We start from the raw sequence: 21983 nt of genomic DNA on the forward strand, positions 1-21983 counted from the left end.
AAGCAGTGAAGTGTGAAACTCGAGAGATTCATACTAAAAGGGCCATTGCGGACTTTAATGTTGTTTTTAAATGTTAGTGCAATGCTGCATTTGTAATACAATATTTATTGAGCCCCCGTGGCTCCTTAATCCCACTTGAAAATAAAGGATAAGTACGAATGTATGAATCAGGAGAACAGATCTGTCTTAATCTGACTGATTGATATTACAAAAAAAAGACTCATAATTTCTGGTGACAGACACATGGCTGTTGGATGGCTCACGACAACAGATTTACGACACATACAGTAGTTTAAAAAAGGAAAAAGAAAAATCTGGCTTAGCATTGTGAATGTTTGTTTCTGTTGGACATTTTGTACATTGGCTGTGCATTTTGTTCTGCTAAGGACATCAGATTTTCATGTTTCAAATTGTCTCCATATTATTGTCTCCAATTTATTGGCCTCAAATGTCTTCTGGGTTTGGGGGGGAGGGAGGGGGGACTGGGGCAAGATGGCTTTAGCAGATGAGCCAAGACCACGAAACTGCATGTTAGGAAAGAGGGGAAGTCATCACAGCCTTGGCAGTCAGACACTCAGGCTTTAGTTTTTGTGTGGAGGAAGGACTGCTGAAGTACAAGTAGGAGATAGCACAGGGGAGATTTTTCCACTGTAGGAAGTCAGTTCATGGTTTACATCGCCAGGAAGAATTCTGTCAAGGCTTTCTGCCTGTCTAATCAGCTCTTTCACGAGTTTCACTTTCAATGGAACACAGCATACATTTTGTATAATTATGGTCTTACCTGGGTCAAGTTTAGGAATATAAAACTCTACAAACATATATCCACAATGAAATCTTTCCTATCTTTTACAGACTTACAAAAGTTAATTGATGCTTATATTTCATCTCGCCCAAACTACTCCATCTCTGTTTACTCTGGCATAAGCTAGATAACACTTCTGTTTACAGCTGGCCCAAAACAAAGCTGCACGGCTCCTAACAAATGCCAAAAATGGACAAGTTTCCAATAGAACTCTGTATTCATTTTATAACACTTTACCTCTCATACTTAGTAGTTAATGGTTCTACTCCAACCTACATTTTGGAGTCCTTACACTCTTGAATGTACCTTTAGGTCTACCAATAAGTTTCTCCTTCAACTTCCAAACCTTCAAATGGGGAATCATGTATTTATCCGAGCCTCAAATCTTCAGGACAGTAAGCCTGAATGTGTTTTACCTTTTTAATGCAATTAGTTAGGGCATTTTATTCCTTTGTTAGACAATCAGCACTAGAGACATGACAGGAAATCAGAGGAGGCAGATACGAGGACACAAGAAATGTCATTAACGTCGATCCTTGGAATCTCTTGAAATTTGTGAATAATATACAGTAGGATTGGACATTAAAACATATTATGCATTGAAAGTGAATAATTATCCTTTCCTGTGCCTTATTGATGCTCTTTTAAGCTGTTTCATAGTTGCCCTAACAACTTTTTTAAGATGGTCTCTAAAGGTGGTTTAGAAATGTATTATTGATATAATTATTATAGTACAGCTGTGTTTAATATTTACAAAAACGTAGGTCATGTAGAGGTTTCCTTTTATGTCTGTGTGATGGCCTGACAGCACCATATCCTCTGATATACAACATGGAGGTCTGCATTTTACAATAGGCTCCATGTGCTTCCATCATGTGCTCCAATAATCTGCCTGCCTGATTCAATGGTTTACTTTACACGAAAGCAACAAAGTAAAAAGAATTCCGTCCTGTTGATTAAAATATGATCTCTGAAAGTCCTGGTTGGAAACAAAGTTAGTTGTCGGTAATGGACGGCTACTTCGTATGAGGAAATGGTGAGCTTGCTGATGGTGTGTGAGCTCTGACTGCAGAGTCTGTTTATTGGAATATTTTGGCAGGCGTGCCCTAGGAGACTTAGACACTGCTAATTATTTCCACTCTCTCAGTCCAAAGCTGAGGTTATTTGGGATTGTATCAAAGAAGCACCCCCATGTCTGTCGATACCATCAGATCCATGTGAACGTGGGATGAGCAGGGAGCACAGAATGCACAGCTGGAGCACGGTTTGCTTTTTGCTAAACATGTTGTTTTAGAGCAAAGCCTTACCTAGCTTCAGCTTTAACTTCAACTTAAAGCATTGGGTCCGCTTGTTGAGATGATGAACTGCCTGTGTGAAACACCACCAGAAGACATTTTCTGTAAATGTGTCATCAACTTTAGTTCAAGAGGCATGTTAGCGTCATATTAGAGGAGGAGAATGTGTGAGATATGCTGTGACGCAGTTAAGCCACAGTGGCAGGAACAAAAAAAATCCAATAGGAGGGGTTTGATCCTCTGGGAGGAGATGGAGGAGTGAAATGGAGGATGATACCAGTTGTGCCATAGAGATTTTTTTTTATGACTTCCTTCTACAGCAGCCTCATCAAAATAAAGTCCTTGGATCAAAAACACACTCTGAATTCTTGAAACTCGATGAGTTGTCAGATTCTTGTCCTCATGTCTTTTGTTTGGAACCAAACACTAATAGAATTGTAATCAATATACAGACTAGACACTAGATCAGAGAGAGAGAGTGAGAGACAGACAGAGAGAGAGGAAGGCGTACATAGGCTGTTGGGTACATTTTAAGATGTCCCAGTGGGCAAAGTACAAATGTAAATAATAAAATAAATTAATGCTGGCTGAATACCATTTTACTACCTTGGTTTCTCCCAAAGTCAGCTGGGATTGACTCAAGTCCCCCCCAGCAACCCTTAAGAATAAGCTGTACAGACAATGCATGGATGGATGTTTTCTAATAGTTTGCATCATGGATTACTGTCACTCTGTCATGGCCTAAAGGGATACTTGAATGGAACAGAGCCATTGTTAATGTTAATAGTAACACCCGAGCTTTCCTACTACGGCAAGCTGTGAAAGAAAAATGCCTATTTAAGTTACTCACACTGATATTTGTGACCTTGACCTGATGCCCTGCAGCATATCTGTACTATTTTTTTTTTTATTTTTCAGTCCAGTCAAAGAAGGTAACAAGCATTTGTGATGTATTAAGGCAGGAAGCGGAGGTGGATAATGATCTCCAAAGCCCCTGAAATCTGAATCTAAATAATCCGTCCTCTTTTGAATTACTCTTAGTGATGACAGCATAATGTTTGTAGCCGTGCCGTAATGTAAAAGGAAACCAGGAGCTGTAGATTGACCTGCTGCCTATCAGATGGGGATCACCCAAGAAGTTAGACGTACACCGTGCATGCAAAACCTTTACATTATGAACATTTGACCGATTTTCTGTTTGGATTTGATAATGCCACTTTCATGAACACTTAAAACGAATCATATGTACAGTGACAGAGCTGCATTACAATGTCTGCTTACATTCAATAGAATATATTGAAGGATGCGATTTGAGCTGTAGAGGATAAAGACTTTGGTGAACCTCTCACTTTTCCTCTTGTGCCATCAGAAGGTCAAAGATTTCTCTTATTGTTTGAGGTATCTTGACATCAACTGAATAGATTGGTACAACATTTGGTACAGACTATCATTGTTCTCAGACAATGACTTCAGCATGCAGTGAGTCTTTTTTCAGTGTGCTGCTTTCAGATATGATGGCTAAATCCACTGAAATAAAGCCAGAGTCAACTAGACCTGTGGAGACCAATAAAGTGTGATGTGTGTACACATCGTATAACTAATCATATTACAAGTTTCTGTGGTGTTGGGACTCAATACAATCTAATGTAGCCAGCTATCGTCTATTTTACTTTTAGAATAAAAGAAAACTTTTACGATGTAGACATGCAAAAGCCGAAATTAGAATTAATTTAAATAATTTCATGTAACGCTCAATCCTACTACACACATTTATTGTCCCCAGAGGATAAATTGTGATTGTAGATTTGATCCCCCTGACTTTCCTCACTGCATCACCACAACACAAACTCTTTGCATGCCAACACGCTAAACATAGATGGGAACATGGTAAACAATGCATCTGCTAAACCTCAACATGCTATCACTATCACAGGAAACATGTTAGCATTTAGCTCCAAGCACCTCTATGCCAACGTACAGGCTCACAGTGCAGCTAGCATTGCTGCAGACTTGTAGTCTTGTTTGGTTTTGTTGCGGTTAGTCATGGTTCATCTAAGCAGATGCATTCATTCCCCTTATGTACTCATGTAACTCTTCATCTGCAATGAGACACTTTATAGCAGGCTAAACTTAAAGAGAAGTCTGGTCTTGTTCTTATTGTCAGCAAATCCCATAAATAGACTAAAAACGTAAAAGTAAGAGCACTGGCTTGAGACTGAGAGCCACACACAGAGTAGGGAAGTTGGAGCGTAATAAGAGATGGACAGTAGTGTTGGTTTTGATCCCTTTAAATGGGATTTGTTTGCAATAACAAAAACCTGGAATATCTCTGCCTTGTTGTTTAAAACACATTAATGAACAAATGTAAATACATTTAAAGGATTCCTGATAGAAATACAACAGCCCATACAGTATGAACAACTGGCCAGACACACACACACACACTTTCCAACCAATCAGTTACAAAGCTAGTTTGTACACAGATCAGTAGGGGACAACCAAAGTTTACACACACTAATTCCCAGAGCTCCTTGGCAACATCTTACGATGACAAACTTAGGAAAATGGGTGGCCCTGACAGTTCTTTTTTCCTACAGTTGCCACAGAAAACACAGGCGATGCTTCTTGTGCGTCTTGTAGTGGAGGGACTCATAGTTAGCTGGCCTGGTTTGTGGGCAGGGCTCACAAGAAAACAGCTGTCTTTCTCATTAGCTCTTCTGCTCTGACCCCCCCCCACCCCTCATTCTATACACACACACACACAGACAGACAAACACTTACACACACACACACACACACACACACACACAGGCAAACACTGACACGCGCACACACTCTGTCTGTTAGAAAGCCAATCACCTGATGCTTTTAGCACCTTGTGAACATGGCACACAGCTGTTTCCTGTCACACGGTTCAGGGTTAGTTGTGTGTGGCAAAGCTTTGGTGAAAAACCTCGGAGTCGTTTTAATGAGTTAAATATAAATACCATTTATTTGCATGTCGATTTAAATGCGTATTTAAGATGACTTATTTAGCTACTTGTTTGACCAGTTTGTTGAACTCTAATTTACAGCTAAAAATAGGGTGTGAACAGTTACTGGACGCTATCACATTACATGTGCAGGTTTATGGTCTGTCTGTTAAGGTTTTAGAGTCGTTGTTAATTGATGGAAACGTTATGTTTGTTTCCAGAACCTATTGTTCTTGACTGTGATTCACCACAACTGAATGAAACAGTGAACAATTGCTCTGTAGCAAATGTTCCTCAGCTGTCCTTGTCTGTAATTTTTCCAAAGATGAATCAACAGCTTCTTTTGAAGAGAAGTGACTTAGAGGACTAAACTGCAACAGATTCCCTCATGTCTTAAGGGGGTAGAGGAATGGCTCATCATGCCAAGAAATCTCATTTGACAGAGGCAGAGTCAAGTTAGGAGTTTAGTCAATAAAACTTTAAATGCCTGTAGCTTAATTTTGCACCATATTGGATTTAGGAGGACATGACATGTTCTGTGTCGGCAGTGACAGAAAACGATTCGATTGTACTGAAATGATTATGTTATTACACTGTATTCAAGGTCCAGATGAAAAACGTTATGGAGAGCCCCACTGATGATGAATCCTGACACAATATGCATTAGATAAATCTGACAAAGCTCTAATCTAACACATTGCACTCAGTTGTAAAATGGTATGAGCACTGTAGGCAGATTCCATGTTCTCGCCATAAGTCAAGAGGTGTTGACCTCAAATTTCTCTCTAAATTTGCACTCTGGATTCCCTATCATGACCACCTACAACCATGACCACCCACAGTGACTATCACACACAGTCGGGTTGCATTTTATCTCTCTTTCTACACTTCTGATTTAGGACAGTGCAGCTAAAAGCGATGCCACTGATTTTATATGGCAAACAAACTTGACAAGCAACCTCGTGCGCTACGATTTCTTGGGTATGATTTCTCATCAGAAAACAATAGAGTTATAAACACTATTCTTACTTTTAATTGGCCAGTAAAAAGGAATTCTCAGCTTGCTGTGTGTCTTGTTTGGTGCCCCAGAGACAGCAATAAAAGCTGCAGTTTTATGATCTTGCTTAGCAACCACTTCTAAACTTCAAAAATCAGTGACTCCAAGGAAGTAAAGTCATTTTTCCCTATCTGCTCCCTCAGATCTCTGACTGTGAGTCAAAGTTAAGACTTGCACATGCTAAGATAGCTAGACAGACACAAAGAATCGCAGGAAAGTATGAGAACTTGTGAACATGGGTGTAGTTCTCCCACAGCCACAAAAGCCTGTGAGAGGATGGTTATGGGAGAGGGCTGACAAAAGGGGGAGGAAAATTAGGCTGGCCAGCATTCTTCTCATTTAAAGCTGTAACTACACAAAAAAGCACTCGCGCAGTCTGGGCTGGGTCTGTTTGCTGCTTACAAGGAGGGGTACTCTTGTATTCATGGTGGTGCAGTGATAACCTGAGCATTTTTTTTTCTTTTCATCCTTTTTCCCCTTGCTTTGTGCACAAGGAAGGCTCATGTCTTTCTTTTAGACATGATGAGCTCTGTGCATTTAAGGACTTTCCTTTTTCTTTTAGTCTCCGTAGCTCAGGTTTTGATTGTGACATGTCAAGACGGGACCAGTGGTAAGTGAACCCCTCTGCTGTTTTTTTTTTTTTTTAACACCTAATTGCTGTTGGGTTGAATGTGTGAAGGTGGCTGATGGTGACTGGACATTAGCTTGGATTTTTTCGTTTGTGCTTGTACAATGAGTTGTGTTTAGCTGGGCACATCTTTTTGCCTGCAGTTTAAGCAATTGACTACAGAAACTCCCTTAAAGATAAGTTACTTTAGATAAGAGATTTGTTGGATATTGTTAATTTCGTACATCCTGTGTTGGAATTTTTGTGCCAGAGTGAACTCTCCTCGAACATGATAAATGAAGACGATGTACATGCATGGAGTATGTAAGTTAGATGATTGAGACGAACCTTACGTCACTCTGTCAAGTTTAAAGAAGATTTAAGAGATGAGAGTAACTACTGTGGATTATCTGCAATTGGCAAACAAGCCGTGTATGTCAGGAAACGCTCTTGTGGACATCTGTCAGTGATTGCAAGTGATGTCACCCTCAGGCACTGAAAATGTGCAGAGGAGGGAAATGAGCACCTTTGCGGTTTTTGCATTACTCCTGCACTACTTCAGCACATTGGAACATTCATTAAGTGTTACCACAACCGTTTTCTTCCCCTTCGGACAGCGGCGTACATCTGCAAAAAGAATTTCAGCGCCAGAGCTCACGCGCCTCTGAAAGGAACACAGGCTGCACGCTAATGCAGAGCAGATGTGAGGAGACATGAGAAGGAGAGATGCTGTTGGGTTCTCTGAGTCACTTGGTGTACCGCGGGGCTGCTGATGTCTTCAGCTGGAAACACCGAGAGCTGGAACACCTGAGTGTTCTTGTTTTACTTGAACTGCGCTTCCCCCTTTTTTTTTCAACTGGGGTGTTTGATCTCCTGTGTCGTCACAGGGGCTGTGTTGTTTCTACACATGATGTCATGGGGCCACTCTGAAAGTTCATTTGATGGGCCCTTGATGGAGTGTGGAGTCAAGCGGTGCAGCACACACAGTGCTGTTTATTATCTTAAAGGTGCCATTCCCTCTGGATAATTCAAGTTTTTCTTCCATTATGTCATTAACTAAAATGAGTTGGCTTTACTTTTTAAGCTAAGTTACACATAAGGCAGACACTCATGCGATAATGTGGCACCAGATAGAGCGCCACCCTGTGGTGATTACAGCATCAACCCCACGAAGATGCCCCATACTGTGAAGAATTAGTTTAACATTAACATTTCACAAATAGGCCAACGCTGCAGTTTAGTTATATGGATAGTGATTAAGAATTATTACTTGAAAAAAGACCACTTTTCCAAGCTGTGCAGCTTTCTACTGCTGTAACAGGACCAGGGCTTTCTGTTGATGTACGTTTGATTTGTGTTGTTCAAAAGGTCTTAGAAGGCTCTGTTTTAATCAACTTCTCCACTCTGTTGTGGAACTGTCTCTGTCCATATTTGTTCATGTGAAACAGCACAGTGAGCTTGCAGCCTTCTTTCCATGGAATAGTGGTGGGTGAGGCGATTGCAATCCGACCAAATAAAAACAGTGGAAAGTTCATGGTTTTTGTAGACTCAGGGAAAATGTGGTTCACCAGCGCTTTGAAACAATGTACATGTGTGTGCGAGGGGGATTTCAAAACTTGTTCCACACAATGACCAGTTACTGTCGTATGGAAGGGGATTTTAAGTGCAGATTCATTGGTTTTTATGTTCTACATGAATCAGCCAGAATGCTCAGGTTGAATAGGAACGACGGATACACTCAACAATTCTACACATCCAAGAACAACCCCTACAAATATCCGCAGAAATACAATTACTAGTGTTGCTCCATTTAATTGGGACTTTTATATGGAAAATTGCAACTTCAAATTGAGTGTGGTTGAATGTTGATGAAACTACATAATTGCAAGCAGACTCATTCTCTCAGTAAACCATCAACACAATTCTTTCGACGACGAAAAAAAAGCAAATGTCTGTGTGGAGGACATGGAGGTTATTGGAAGATTTACTGAATCAAATATGGTGCTTTGAAGCCAGAACACATTTAAAACAAATGTTGAATATTTTAGTCAGTTACACTTACACAGCTCTAGATGAAAGTCACATGGCTGCACATGTGCACAAAGTTTGCTTGCAAAAGAGCATTAGTTGGCAAATGAGATCAAGGAGCAGACTTAGAGCTCACAGTTGGAAATGGTGATGCTAACATAGATTACCAGCGTAAAAATATAGTACGTCCCCTCATATAAACCCTTAACCTGTATTGAAAGAAGCAGAAGTGTTAAAATAATATTTGGAGTTGGAATAAGGGAAAAAAAACACATCATTGACTCCAATAACAAAAAGCGGGATAGGTGCCCATAGTTTTAGCCTGAGATAGAATCATGCCTCTGTGTGTGTGTGTATGTGTGTGTGAGAGAGTTTGAACATTACTCCTCCCAGATGCTGACATAGCTGTAAAACATCTTCAAAGATGCCACTTACATCAAAGAGGCGAAGCACCCAGTCTTTGTGAAACCAGTGGATTATTTGAGATTATTTGAGTTTGTTAGCAGAGTTACATTTGTCTTATCGTCGCCAGGTTTTAGATCTTCATCAAAGCCAAAAAGCAAATCAACTCAAAACATTTTTTTCCCTCTCTGAGAGAAGCCCACGAGCAGAAAGCGAAAAAGCTGGTGTTCCAAATCAACAAACCCACATGAGGTCACTCTGTCTTCCAAATTGGTTCCAGTTGTTGTTGCCACATCACTGACATTGCAACAAATGGGCTGTTTTCTACCAAAGCTGAGAAGTCCAAACATGTGAATTCAACCAGGTCCACAGACGGCTTTGATTAGAAACACATGCTGCATTTTTGAGCTATGACTTGATTACACGCCTCTTTTCTTCCAGAGTTAAGGGGGTCGGCTTCACCAGATTGTACATTGTCTTGGGTTACACGTTCAAGGAATACGAATTTTTAACAGCCGTCTGATATGCAGTTGTCTGGCAGCGAACCTGGGACGTCTTGGTGGCACAGATGATGGAGCTGATAGATTTTTAATGCCTGTGAGGACTACTCCATGGGAACTACTTATAAACCAAATTATTGCAGTCAGCAAATGGAGGCTTGGGGTGGGGAGATGACTTCCAGATGTTAAAATAGACGCTTTGGCAGTTTATGGAAAATATTTTTTTTAAAAGTCTTAGCCTTAGCGATAGCTGGAAGGGATGGATGCTGTAAGACATGACGTGTCAATATTGCTTTAGGGTGACTTGAGCACAGATAGATGTGGAACATACTGGCTCATGGTTTGCCTGAACAGTTTGAAGGGATGTCATTTTTCCTGTCTTTACACTGAACACCTACGCAGGTTCAAGTTAAAGTAACTATTTGTTTAAAAGCCGTGCAATTATGGCTCCCCCTGACAGGTTTCCTGCTCCTTGATTGGCACTTACCCACCAATCTGCCCTGTGATCCTCTCAGGATCTGTCCATGTGGGAGGATGACAGGACAGAGCGTAAAGACACGACGGGCTGGGTTTCACAAGTGCTTCAATTATCTTAATCTCATTCTAATTAAGTATGCCACATAACTGCTTCTCATGCTCGTCAAAGCACAAGAGCAAAGTCACGTGTGATGTGTTGTAATTGAATAAAAAATATGAATATTTGTACTGTTAACAGCGTTTACTGTCTCTCGCCAGTGGTGGAAAAAAAAAAGTTCAAAATTAAAGATGCACTCAGTGATTCAACATCCCGGAGGTGGGAGGTTGGAAATAAGTGGTCATACAGGAGGGTCTGAAGAAAGATGCTATCTTGTTGCATTATGGGTAATGTAGGATCCAGTGTCATCACCTATTAAGGACTAAGGATGGACAGTTGACTGTGGGTTCCTTATGGGAATGCAACACTAAAATGTGGGAGTATCTTTTTACCTCTTTATGAAATAATTGTTTGGTGTCATCAAATCAAGGCAAACATTATGTCTCTCAATCAATTAAAAAGCAATATTGTCCATCCCCAGACTCCAGGAACACAAACACAACCGTCATGTTTCTGCCTTTAAGAGCGTCAGCCATTACTGGCGCACAGCTCGGTTCCCCTGTACAGTGAGTGTTGATACAGCTGGTTGTAGTTTTTCCAGGAGATCAGGAGGACTTTTGCCCTCTGGAGCTCATCCTCTGTAGGTTGGCAGATCTTAGCGTAATATAGCACTCCCTGCGAACATGTTCTCTGTCTCTCCCCTGGTAAATATATCAAAGCCCGCTGTAATTGCTTTAAATCTTCCAATTTCATGAGATGTTACCTCCCCCCTGGGAACCTCTCTCTCAGTGTTGAAGTGCTGTGGGCCAGGTGATGATTAAGCAAAATCTGATTACATTTGCTACTGAGGGAATTTCCAAATAAAGCAAAGAAGCGTCTAGTTGTCAATAATAATTAGTGATTGTCATAATAGGAAATGCATGTATGAGTCAGCGTTAAGGTCTACAGAGAACTCAATATGTGGTAGTAGGCTAACACACTTTGATTTCAATTTGATGGGATTTTAATATCAAGTGACTCCATATTTTTAGATGTGAACTTTTCCTCGTGAATTCTCAAAATTTTATAATATTGTCTGTGAGATTCTCAAGCAATACAGTAACTTGTTTAAATGCCGCAAAATGGTAACTGGCAGCCATAATTGCAGGTTGTGGTCCAACCTAAATTCTAAGTTGTAGCTAGGTTGTGTATATTACAGCTGCAGAGGGTGAAAAAGACGAGCCACATGGGTGTTGGTGGGTGACAAGGGGTTAGCAATGCGGCCTAAGTTATGTTTAGGCTCTTAACAACTTGTTGGACAGCTGATTGACTTTATGGTGCGATGCCTCTCACAAGTGCGGTGAAATGCCTTGAGGTGGTCTTGTAGTGGGAGGTACATTACTGCAGGCGGTTGAAAGTAAAATATTATTACATTGCATGTTGCCTTACAAGTAATTCATAATCATTTTTGATTATGAGGTGAACCACTGTAGTCTATGTGATTAAAACTAAAAGCGTTTCATCATTATGGGCAAGCTAAGGCGTGCTGTGTCACGGTTTTACTCAAAAACAAGAAAACAATGGATTTCTTTTACTCTATGCTGATTGTGCATGATGGATGCCTTCACTGAGTTGGACCACATATTTTGGAATTCCAGCGTTCGCTGTCAAGACTTGTTCCATGTGTCTTTCCTGCTCCATATTTCTATAGCAGATCAATGGGATGCAGTCTTAAAACAGAGAGGACCTCTGGCAAATTGAATCCCCCTAATGAATGTCCAATGGTCTTCCATAGCACAAACAAAGATACTCTCCAAGAGGTTCATGTTCAGAAGGAAAAGAAATATTAGGTTTAGGCTTGAGTTCCAACACACATAGTGCTGGAGCCTCTGCTATGCAACACTGCCAGATCTCAGCAGAGAGTATGATGTTTCTTGAAATGTCGTCTGCTGTTAAAGTCACATTACGCGCAAAGCGGATACACACATTAGCCGGGAAGAGCATCAGTGGAAGCACAACGTAAATCAGATGAGCTGAAAAGAGGAATTCTGGCTAGAACGGAAGTCATGCAGATCAATGAGAAAAAGCAAGACTGGGGAGATTTTCTTTTCCACTGGATCACGGTCTGCTGCATGAAAATAGATTTCTATGTGACAGACTCAAGACATGTCCAGTAAGAAAAAGGGAGCATTCTTGTCGCACAATGTGAGTCTGTGCTGCCCCTTACCCACTGACCGCAATGTCCAGTCAGTGTTCCGAACAAACACTTCTCACACAGTCTGAGCAGTGAAATGTGGAAATGTCTCCTTGTAGTTGGTGACTCATGGCTACCATTTCACCATATGGGTAAAACGCTGCTGCAAAACAAGTGAAAATAGAAGAGAGATGGAGTTAAAGTGGTGAAGCTAGAATTAAATCACAAACCCAACTCCTTTGCTGCTCTAGCTTTAAATTGTTTATGGTACATTGTGGAAAGTTAGAGCCGTTTCAGCCGAGAGAAAAACAATTATAAACGCTGGCATGGTCATTTACAGTCTGCTGGCTTTAAATGATTTCCACATGAATGACATCAAATACAAGCACTTTGTGTGTGTGTGTGTGTGTGTGTGTGTTTTTAAATATACCTTAAAGTTAAAGCAAAGCTAAAGACACACAGGCAGTTGCTTTGTTCTGTAGACATCTTCACTCAGGCTTCACTTTATCAGCCACGCCAGTTCCAACAAATACCTCAGGTTTACACAGCTAGAACTGGGGCGAGCATCATGACCGTCTTCATTGGCCTGGGTTAAAATAGAGCTCTAAGTGCAGGCTCTGAGTCTCCATTTCTATTTAATCTCACCCTCCCTCTTGTTTGTAAGCCGTTCACTGATGTGGTCCGGTATTTAGGGGGATTTCATCATAATTTCATATCTATTGTGAGAGGGTGCCTGAAGGAGAAGAAAGGCATAGACAAGAGGGCTGGAAGAGAATGGGGGAGGATGAAGACAGAGGGGAGTCAATGCAGGGAAAGAGGATAAGAGCAGGGATCTGTAATAAGAGGGGGAATGTGAAAGGGTGTGGAAGAAGCAGCAGAGAGGGAAGCCCAGAGGATTGTTGTTAAGGGCAAATACTTCTCTGTATTCTTAGACTCTACCCCCTGCACATCGCATTAGACTGGTCCGACGCCAGGACAGGAAGTCATGTCAACGTGGAATTTCCTCTAGAAAAGCATGTGTTTTGACTCTGGTTGTTGTCGTTAATGACCATCGTGATTCATGGTCAAAAGATAAGACAAACTTGAGATCCAAACATTTTAAAGCGCAAATGTTTGTAGAATAATACGAGTTAACTTAATGAAGGACGTGATGCACAAGAGCAAAGGAAATGTGCAGCATTGGCAGCTGTTTGTGCTCAAGGTGTAGAAACGTGTTCACTCTGCAAAAGGTCCTTTTATTTTTGTAACTATCAAAACTAGGTCAGCAGGCAATTTGTTAGCTCTTTGGAAGCGAAGACGACTATGATTGCAGCCCTTTTCTGGTTGGACTCTGCCTTTTGGGAAGACTAAGGCACACACAGCTGTTGATGACTTGTTGAGTAAAGTATGCAACTGTTACTGATACAAGGGAGGAGTCTGCAGCAAACAAACTGCAGCACATCAGCCAAGAAACGATCCTCTGCTTGGCACCGATGACGTTGCACCAAGAATGTTCTCAAGATGCGAGTAAAATTGCGCTTCATTGGTTGATGCATTTTGGTGCTCTGCCATAACGTCACAAGGACATGGGATTGGTGGGAATATTCCCATCATGCTTCTCTCATTAGAGAAATACAGGTCACACTGTGTGTGTGTGTGTGTGTGTGTGTGTGTGATAGAAAGGGAGAGAGATCATTTACTTGTTTGTAGATTATTAGTTACATTTTCAGTTAAATCCTTCACAAAACACGAAATTGTATTAAGTATGATATAATTTGATTTGTCATTGATGTCAGCTGTACTTTACTACATTTCTGCCACTAGCTACAAAAATATTTTATTCACCACAGTCATTGGTTTGATCTTATGACGCTGCATTACAGCAGCTCGTGGAACTTAATTAGGATTCCTTTAATTTTATTATACAAGAATTTCTATGTAGCCTCTGGAGGACAAACTATGCAACAGAGTGCAAATGTCTCCGCTTCAGATGCAACCTTTTCAAAAGAGATCCACGTGGCCACCACTTTGCCAGGAGGCCTGTGTGACCTCTCCAAACTAAAATGCATCATAACGGCAGCCTTCTGACCTCATCACCTCTCTCTGTCTGTGTCTGTCTCTGGCATTTACAAAAATGCAGGCTGCAGTAAACTTCAAGGGCTCCATTTAGTGATAAAGAGAAAGTGATAAATTCTGTGCGTCCCCCAGAGGCATTGGCCTGAGTGATGTCACCACAGTGAGGGGCCTCGCAGTGTTGACCCCCCCTCACCCCTCCAGGCTCTTCTCTGTGCTCACTTATCTACCACAGCTAAGACTGGTGACTGGCCAGCATGGCCAGCGCAGCGGTTAAACACAGCGTTTAAGGTCTTTAAAGAAGAAAGAGTCTTCTACGGCTGATGACAGTCCCAGGTGGTTTGGACCTGTGGAGAGGCAATTGCTGGAAACTGCCCAAGCCGTTACTCCTCCATGCTTCTGGTTAAGCTCTGCAGACTTTAACCGTTGCTGTTAGAATAATGGTTGATGAGTTGACTAAACAAGCAAAGTGGTAACTGATGTCTCCAGGCCTGAAAAACTAGGGGAACAGAAGATGTAGTTCACCTGGAACTAAGTCACGGTTTCTGTTAAAGAGATGATGCTGGACTAAGGCCAAATCAAGCATACCTCACGATGTTTTGATTTTTTTTTTTGCCTAAACATTTGCTCAGACACGGTTTTCTTTACAAATTAAGTCTCTGCCTACGAAAGCCTCTCCATAATGTTGGATTCGTGTGTGAGATTCAGGACTGTAACCCATTTGTAAAATCGCATTTCTGTAAATTCAATCATATCACGTAACTTTGGGAAAAGGATCTTCGAGAGGATGGATCACGATCCAATTTTTTCTGCACTGAAAACCTTTGTTGTGGCATGAAGCCCTGCATTCACTCCCCAAAACACTTCCATTCAACCTACAAAGCTTAAAATGAAACATTCATGGAACAAGTATTAAAATCATATATTTTACTCCCCATATTCGTGTGGTCTTAAATTAATAATTGAACAGAAGTGGTGTGATTTAATGAGGTTAACTGTGTACATACATTTAAAGAAGGCCTTGGTCACTTAGTGCACTAGTGAACTAATTGCTCATAACGCTGTCAGTGTTGGAATTTTAACTCATTCTGGACAAGAGCTTCGGCTAAAGCTCACAATCTAAGGTAAACATAAATAATGTCAAGCTTGTGAGCTTGCACTATGCAGTCCTGTTGAAAATGTAAATATTTATGGAAAACATCCTCCGCCTGCAGGGCTGCACATGTGATACTGTGCATGATGGAGTCATGGCCTAACAAAATTGAGACAGGGAGAAAAAAGATCAGGACAAAATGAAAGTTAGGAGAAACTTAGAAGTACAGTACGGGACAGCACACTTGGAAAAGAAAAGGAAACAAACAGCGGAGAAGGAAAGAGCAGAGGAGTGTGGAGGAGAAGTCCAAAAAGGAGACAGCGCAATTTGACAGAGATAAGGAGGGAGAGATGGAGATCGGAGAGCTTGACGGGGATATGAGGAAACACAAGCTAATGCGAAAGAAACAGTGGGATTTAAAAAGAAGCCTCCGGCAGCCATTTGGTTTGAGCAGAGGATGGAGCATTCTTAAACTGCTGTTTCACTGAGGTCAGACAAAATGTGGAGGCAATAAATCTGTCTTGCCTTTAGGGTTGCTCCACACCACTAATATAGGACGCCCCATAAAACTGCTGAAAATCCCTCCCCACCTGAAAAAATGCTAATGTCGGAACATGTGTGTTCCATCATTTGGATTTTACAAGTCGGCATTTAGATCATTAGACAATCAATCAGTGCAAAGTCTCTGTCCCCTTTAAGTGGTGACCTCACTGTGTACTTTGTGTACTTTGTGTACAGCGCTGCGTACGTTGGTTTGAGCTGTGACTTTATGTACGACAGCGTTGTCTGATGAGTGTGGTGTTGCTGCTGCATTGGTTCAGGGAACTCTGGCAGTGCTGAACACCAGAACAGACCGCACAGGGGAAAAGGTTAATAAGACGCCGCCTGAGATCATCCTCCTGTACTCACACATTCAAAACAAAATGCAGACAGAGAAGAAGACACAGAGGGCCGGGCAGCTTGAAAAGACGATTGCAGATGTGCTCAACACTGATGTGAGCAGCAGGCGCCATGGTTAACTGTGCAGGGCATTGCATTTTTTAATGCTCCGTGCTGCTGGTTAACCCAAATCACAAAAAAACCTATTTTGTCATTTAACACTTAGTATGTGGCCGTGCACGTGTTATCAGAATTTGTGCTGCCACAAGCCTGGTTGTAAGGGGGCGAGTGGAATTAGCATAAAGAAATGACATCTGAGAAATTCTCCAGCTAAATTTCCCATTGTTCAGGATAATCTGCAGAAAAACACTGTTAACAACTATTATTTCAGTGAAAATTAACTCAAAACTGTTGCTGTGGAACATCAAGAGTAACTTTGGAACAGTTTCTTTCTTTTTTTGAACATTTCTAATGCAATTTTTCAAAAGTTTGAATAGAGCAGGTAACTTTTATTGTACTTATATTTTATTGGAGTGGCAACAGACTGCTGATGTGAAATGATCTACATGGATATATACCACCAGGGATAAGTAGGAAAAACATTCTTGGTGACTTGGTGTCTAACGTGACCCTTTAACATCACCACACCAAGAATACATTTAGGGGTTTTTCAGTATTTAACTCTAGCGCTAACAGCCCTTTGCTGTCTGTGCTATATTTTCTAAAAACCTAAAATTTCTATGGTAGAAAAACACTTTTACATATCACAGCATATAATACACTCTAATCCAGCAGACATGCCACAGTACCAAGTCATCATAGTTGACCAGTGCAGCTCTCATCTATCAATTTGGTAGAAAGAAATTATTATATATTCTATTTTTTTTTTTTGGATAAAGAAGCCGCAGTATATTTCACTGCCTTTTTTTTTTTTTTTTTTTTACATACAAAAGCCTTAATCACCAGTCTTCATTGTATTTCTGTGTTTCACTCACACAGCAAGAGCATGTTGTGCTGGAAACAACTTTCCTCAGAGATTCTCAGTGCACAGAATCCACGGTTTACTCTGTCACATCTGGCTATGTGCTCAGTTGATGTAAAACACCGGGGCGCTCTGACCCCTTGTATGTGTTAACGCTCCGCTCCGGTTAGCTGGAATGTTTGACGTCACCCATTTTCCTTTGCTGCATACCTGCTTTTACACGGAGCGGCCAAATATCGTGTTGTTAACTGACATCAACGCGTTTAAGATACATTTCTACAAACCTATGAGATTAGATGGTGATTGTGTATCCTCAACAATACACACTGCATGTACTGATTATGGAGCCTACATGCAGCACGGAGAACTTTCTGATCTAAGACGCTCCATAAGGAAATGTCAGTATTTTAGGTTTTACTATAAGGTGATCTGATGACCAGATGGCTGTGTTTTTGACGGTTCCAGCCGTTTCATGCACATTACTACAAGTATAAACACTAGTTTTTGTCTGTAGGTACATTTTTAAAGTAAACGTCAGACAGTTGGTGCAGCACATCGTTCACATTTAGTGAAGTGTGTCTGTGTGTTTCTTAGCTTGATCAATGTGCACTGGGCCTAACTTGGGAGGATATGAAAACCACATGTTTGACAGTTTACCAGGACTGTGTGTAAGAGTTGATTTTAAATCAAACAGCTCCACCTGGTAAAGTTAAACAGTCCTTTTGGTGCGTTTTTCATGATGTGTCGCTCAGTGAAAACTGATTGTATTGTTGTATAAGTTGATTGATTTTGTTTTTGTGTGGCAGTACGAGTCACTTTACAGTGAGATAGGACAGCTGACAGTCATCGGCAAGTATATTTTAGTGTAGCTGTTCAAGGTTTAAGAAGCAGAACATAAAGAGGGGTTAAACACGAGTGTTTACATTCCATGTTTGTTAGGATGAAGCAGAGCAAAGTGTAGGATATTCAAAGAGCCGCTCTGCCTTCTGTAGTCTCATGCCTGCAACATATTCGATGCAGAAAAGCAGAGAAAACAAAACCAACATAAAGAATGTACGTGGTCTAGAGTAACATGAACACGATCAAACACGAGGCCACAGTGTCGCGTACAGAACAAAGACAGACCAGAGGAATAATCCACATGGAGACATGTTCTGTGTCCAATCAGTGTGTCCTCTCTGCACAGTACACGGTTTTTCACGTGAAGTTTATTCTGAGTGCACTTCATCTGGAAAAAGCTGCCCCTGGTTTTGAACTTCGACCCCGATCTTGGCGAGCGCCCGAGGCCAGGCCAAAGGTGGTTTTTGTGGTGAAGAACATTCACTGTTTAGTTAATTGCATTTTCATTTCAACAGCTTGTGTTTTCTAATCCTTCAGAGCGTGCCATCTGTCGTACAGCAGATTTCTATCATAATGAGCACACGCGCGCGTTGTAAGTTGCGTCTTCCATATGGTGTGAAGACACAGAACCTGTTTGATTGGTACAACTGTAAGGACTAAGGGCCTCTCTGTCACTTGGCGCTGTCACAACATTTCACAATAATGGCCGTGCTTGAGAGTACAGTATGTGTACAAATTCATTATCCATCTCGACATCAACATGGTCGATGTAACTGAACTAAAAAAGTTATTTCGTGGGTTTAATATAACGCTAAAATGCAGATTTAGACTACAATTACCAGTTCTACTCTAAAAGGCAGCTCGAAGATGGAGATGGGTCAAATCTAAGGCAAGTCAGCAGAATAGATAAAGAGACGAGGAGGGGGGATGTGTAATTTAGCAGGACCACAATCCTCCCAGGGGTGACCATGGGATGGGAACAGCTCGTGACTGTGGTTACCTCTTGAAAGGAAGGCCCACTGGAGACGGGGGCCTGTTGATGGAAAAGCCTAGACATGTAATCAGCAAGCTACTTATTCATTTCAACTTTCCTGGCCCGAGCTTCCTACCCCTCCCAGGAGATAGGGAGCTTTGTTTGCTGAAGCCAAGGTGAAGAGCGTGTTCAAACTAGAGCGTTATTTCAGATTTCAAGCCTCCTTTCAACATACGGCAACACAGCAAATCCTCCATGCTTGAGAAAATTAAACAGAAAGGAGTTTTTGTACAAATCTTTGTACCAGTCATTAAAAAGCAGAAAGGGAGAGGGGGTAATCACAGGGTGTTGATTCACTTTGAAGCAAAACACTGTGTTGACGTGTTTTTGACCATTACAACTCAGGCTTTGTGCTAAAATGGCAAAGGAACGGCTTCTTTTATGGACAGCTTTCTCAGCGGACCGATCCAAGGTTGAGCTAAAGGTCCTTTACAGAGGGAAGATTTATGTTTGGCCATGACACCATGGGTTTGGGAGCAGGAAAGCACAGCTGCTGCAGAACCACCCCTCAGCAGCTGTAACTCATCTGCATCTGGACGAGGAATCAGGCTGTGCTCCTCATGGTATTAGCCATGTCAGTTAGAGCAGCTTACTCTCACTGCAATTAAGTGGAAACAAACGTCAGAAACGGTCTCATAAACACATCATCCAGCGGGCACTATCTTTCTGAAAGTAAGACCACGGAGGCCATCGGTTTAGGGCCCTGCACTTGGGCCAATGTATCTTTTTTTTTTCCTCTTTTTTTTCAAAAGGAAATGAGAGTTCCAGCTTTATGTGACTCATTGTTTCCATAAGGTCATTTTCTAACCCCTCGACTTGTGGCTGCAGTAGATTCTCCCCAAACGCACTGTGTTATGAGTATTTCCATATTAGCCGAGGAAAATCCATAAACTGTCTGTTTTTTCTTTGTCTCCTCACCTTTGCGGCAAAGCAAAAAGTTTTCCCAGGTTTTCCTCATGGTTGGGATGTGTGCCATGAGAGGATGTGGGGTTCTTTTTTTTCATTATCTGAGTGGTGTCTGGTGAACTGATCCAAATGATAGGCACAGAGTAGACAGATGAGTCATGTTGAAGAGCTCCAGACTCCATGTTTTAAACCAGGAGAGGAAACTGTCTGCCCTCTTAGCTGACTAGTGGAAAATCCAGATCAAGCAGTCACTGTCGGAAGGGGCCGCATGCCTTTTCGCCGTTGTCACGACTGAAATGTGCTTTCACGGTGTCTGTGGAAAAGTGTGGAACCTGCGATGAATTAGCTGAGAGGAGGGGAAAAAGTGAACGTCTCTCTCCTCCTCCTCCTCCTCCTCCTCCTCCTCCTCTGGCAGTGGGTGGTTTAAGACCACTCTGAAAACCACACTTCTCTTCCAGTAAATTTCAAACTCTCCCAACACGCTCTCTTCGAAATCTCTAAGAACCCAACAGGAAAAAAATCGCTTTCAGCTCGGCTCGACATCCCCGGTGTGTGTGACGTTTTCATGTCCCAGCAATGAAAAGGACTAAAGTCACACACTCACTTTAACCCCTGTAAAGATTCTCCTCACCAACAAGAGACAAAGCAGCGTGATTGTGGCTAAAGAAAGCTAAAACATGTCGAGGACGCCTTAACAAGAACTCTAATCCAGTCCATCACAAGTACTGAAGCATTTCTAAGGGAAGACCTGCGATTTTTTTTTTTTTTTTTTTGTGAACCACAAAAACAGATTGTTACAGTAAAAGAAAAGTTTGCTTTCCAGAAGGTTAAGATTCATGGCTCAAGTGATTCCAAGTGTCTCTGCAAATGGAGAGAGATACACTGTTGCGTGCCGTGGAGCCCTGTTTTCCATTCTGAAACGCTACAGCTTAGACAGTGAGAAGTTACTGGAGGCAGGAAGTTTCATTGTTGGACCATGTTGTGTTTTTAATGTCGCCAAATACTCAACAGAGCAAGAATAGCTAATACAGAACAAGGATGGCTGAGAAAGCGCACCCCTGGGCTGTATTTGCTTGTTGGGAGAAATGATCCTTTAAAACGTATTCGGATAAAAGCTGAAGTCCTCAGCCAACAATCGCTGGCAGGGAGACGCATGGAGATAAAGACTGACTGCTGTTGTGTGTCAAGGGGTCATTTACAGCTTTTTTTAAAACGATTTGATTCAGTTTTTATACTTAAATTGCAACAGTGCACATGCAGACTTACGCTTGCCAACATCATTCACAGCATTCTTACAGTATTAGTAGATTTTATCCTGAATGAAAAATACCGGTAGGAAAAAGAAAAAAAAAAAAAACATAAAGGTGGAAAATACAAAAAAAGTGTGTCTACCATGTCGCTGTCTGATATATTGCCCAAATCACAGTTACCTACACTTGTGGGATTAGATGTAATGAGCTTAAGAGTGTCTGATTACATGGTGCATTTGTAAAGCACCCAAGCCTTGATTTTCCTTCAACTCAAGGTATTTCTCCCCATGATGTCTTGTTAAGACACGTTTAAAATGTAATTCATCACCCACGTCCCGAATCTAGCCGAACATTAGCTTTCTTTGATCCTGCACAAGATTCTTTATCTCTTTTTATCAGATTTCAAACAGGAGCCCTGAACATCACACCCATGGATAGTATTCACGTTTGTAACTCAGGTGGCCAAAATCATGTCCATTTAGTGGGGGGGAGGGGGTTTAAGGTGCTTGGCTCTCCACTATATTTTTATACGACCAAA

At 41.5% G+C, this 21983-nt stretch overlaps 1 protein-coding gene across 1 annotated transcript in view; it reads left to right on the plus strand.

The window, feature by feature from the left end:
- Positions 1-6510: 6510 nt before the first annotated feature.
- Positions 6511-21983, plus strand: part of col5a2a (collagen, type V, alpha 2a) — a 37900-nt gene continuing 22427 nt past the window's right edge. The window contains exon 1 of the mRNA XM_070837724.1: positions 6511-6736. Coding sequence (XP_070693825.1) covers positions 6646-6736 — 91 coding nt within the window. The 5' untranslated portion in view covers positions 6511-6645. The remainder of the gene's footprint in view (positions 6737-21983) is intronic.

This window comes from Pempheris klunzingeri, chromosome 10, assembly GCF_042242105.1.
Source record: "Pempheris klunzingeri isolate RE-2024b chromosome 10, fPemKlu1.hap1, whole genome shotgun sequence".
NCBI classification, from domain to species: Eukaryota; Metazoa; Chordata; class Actinopteri; order Acropomatiformes; family Pempheridae; genus Pempheris; species Pempheris klunzingeri.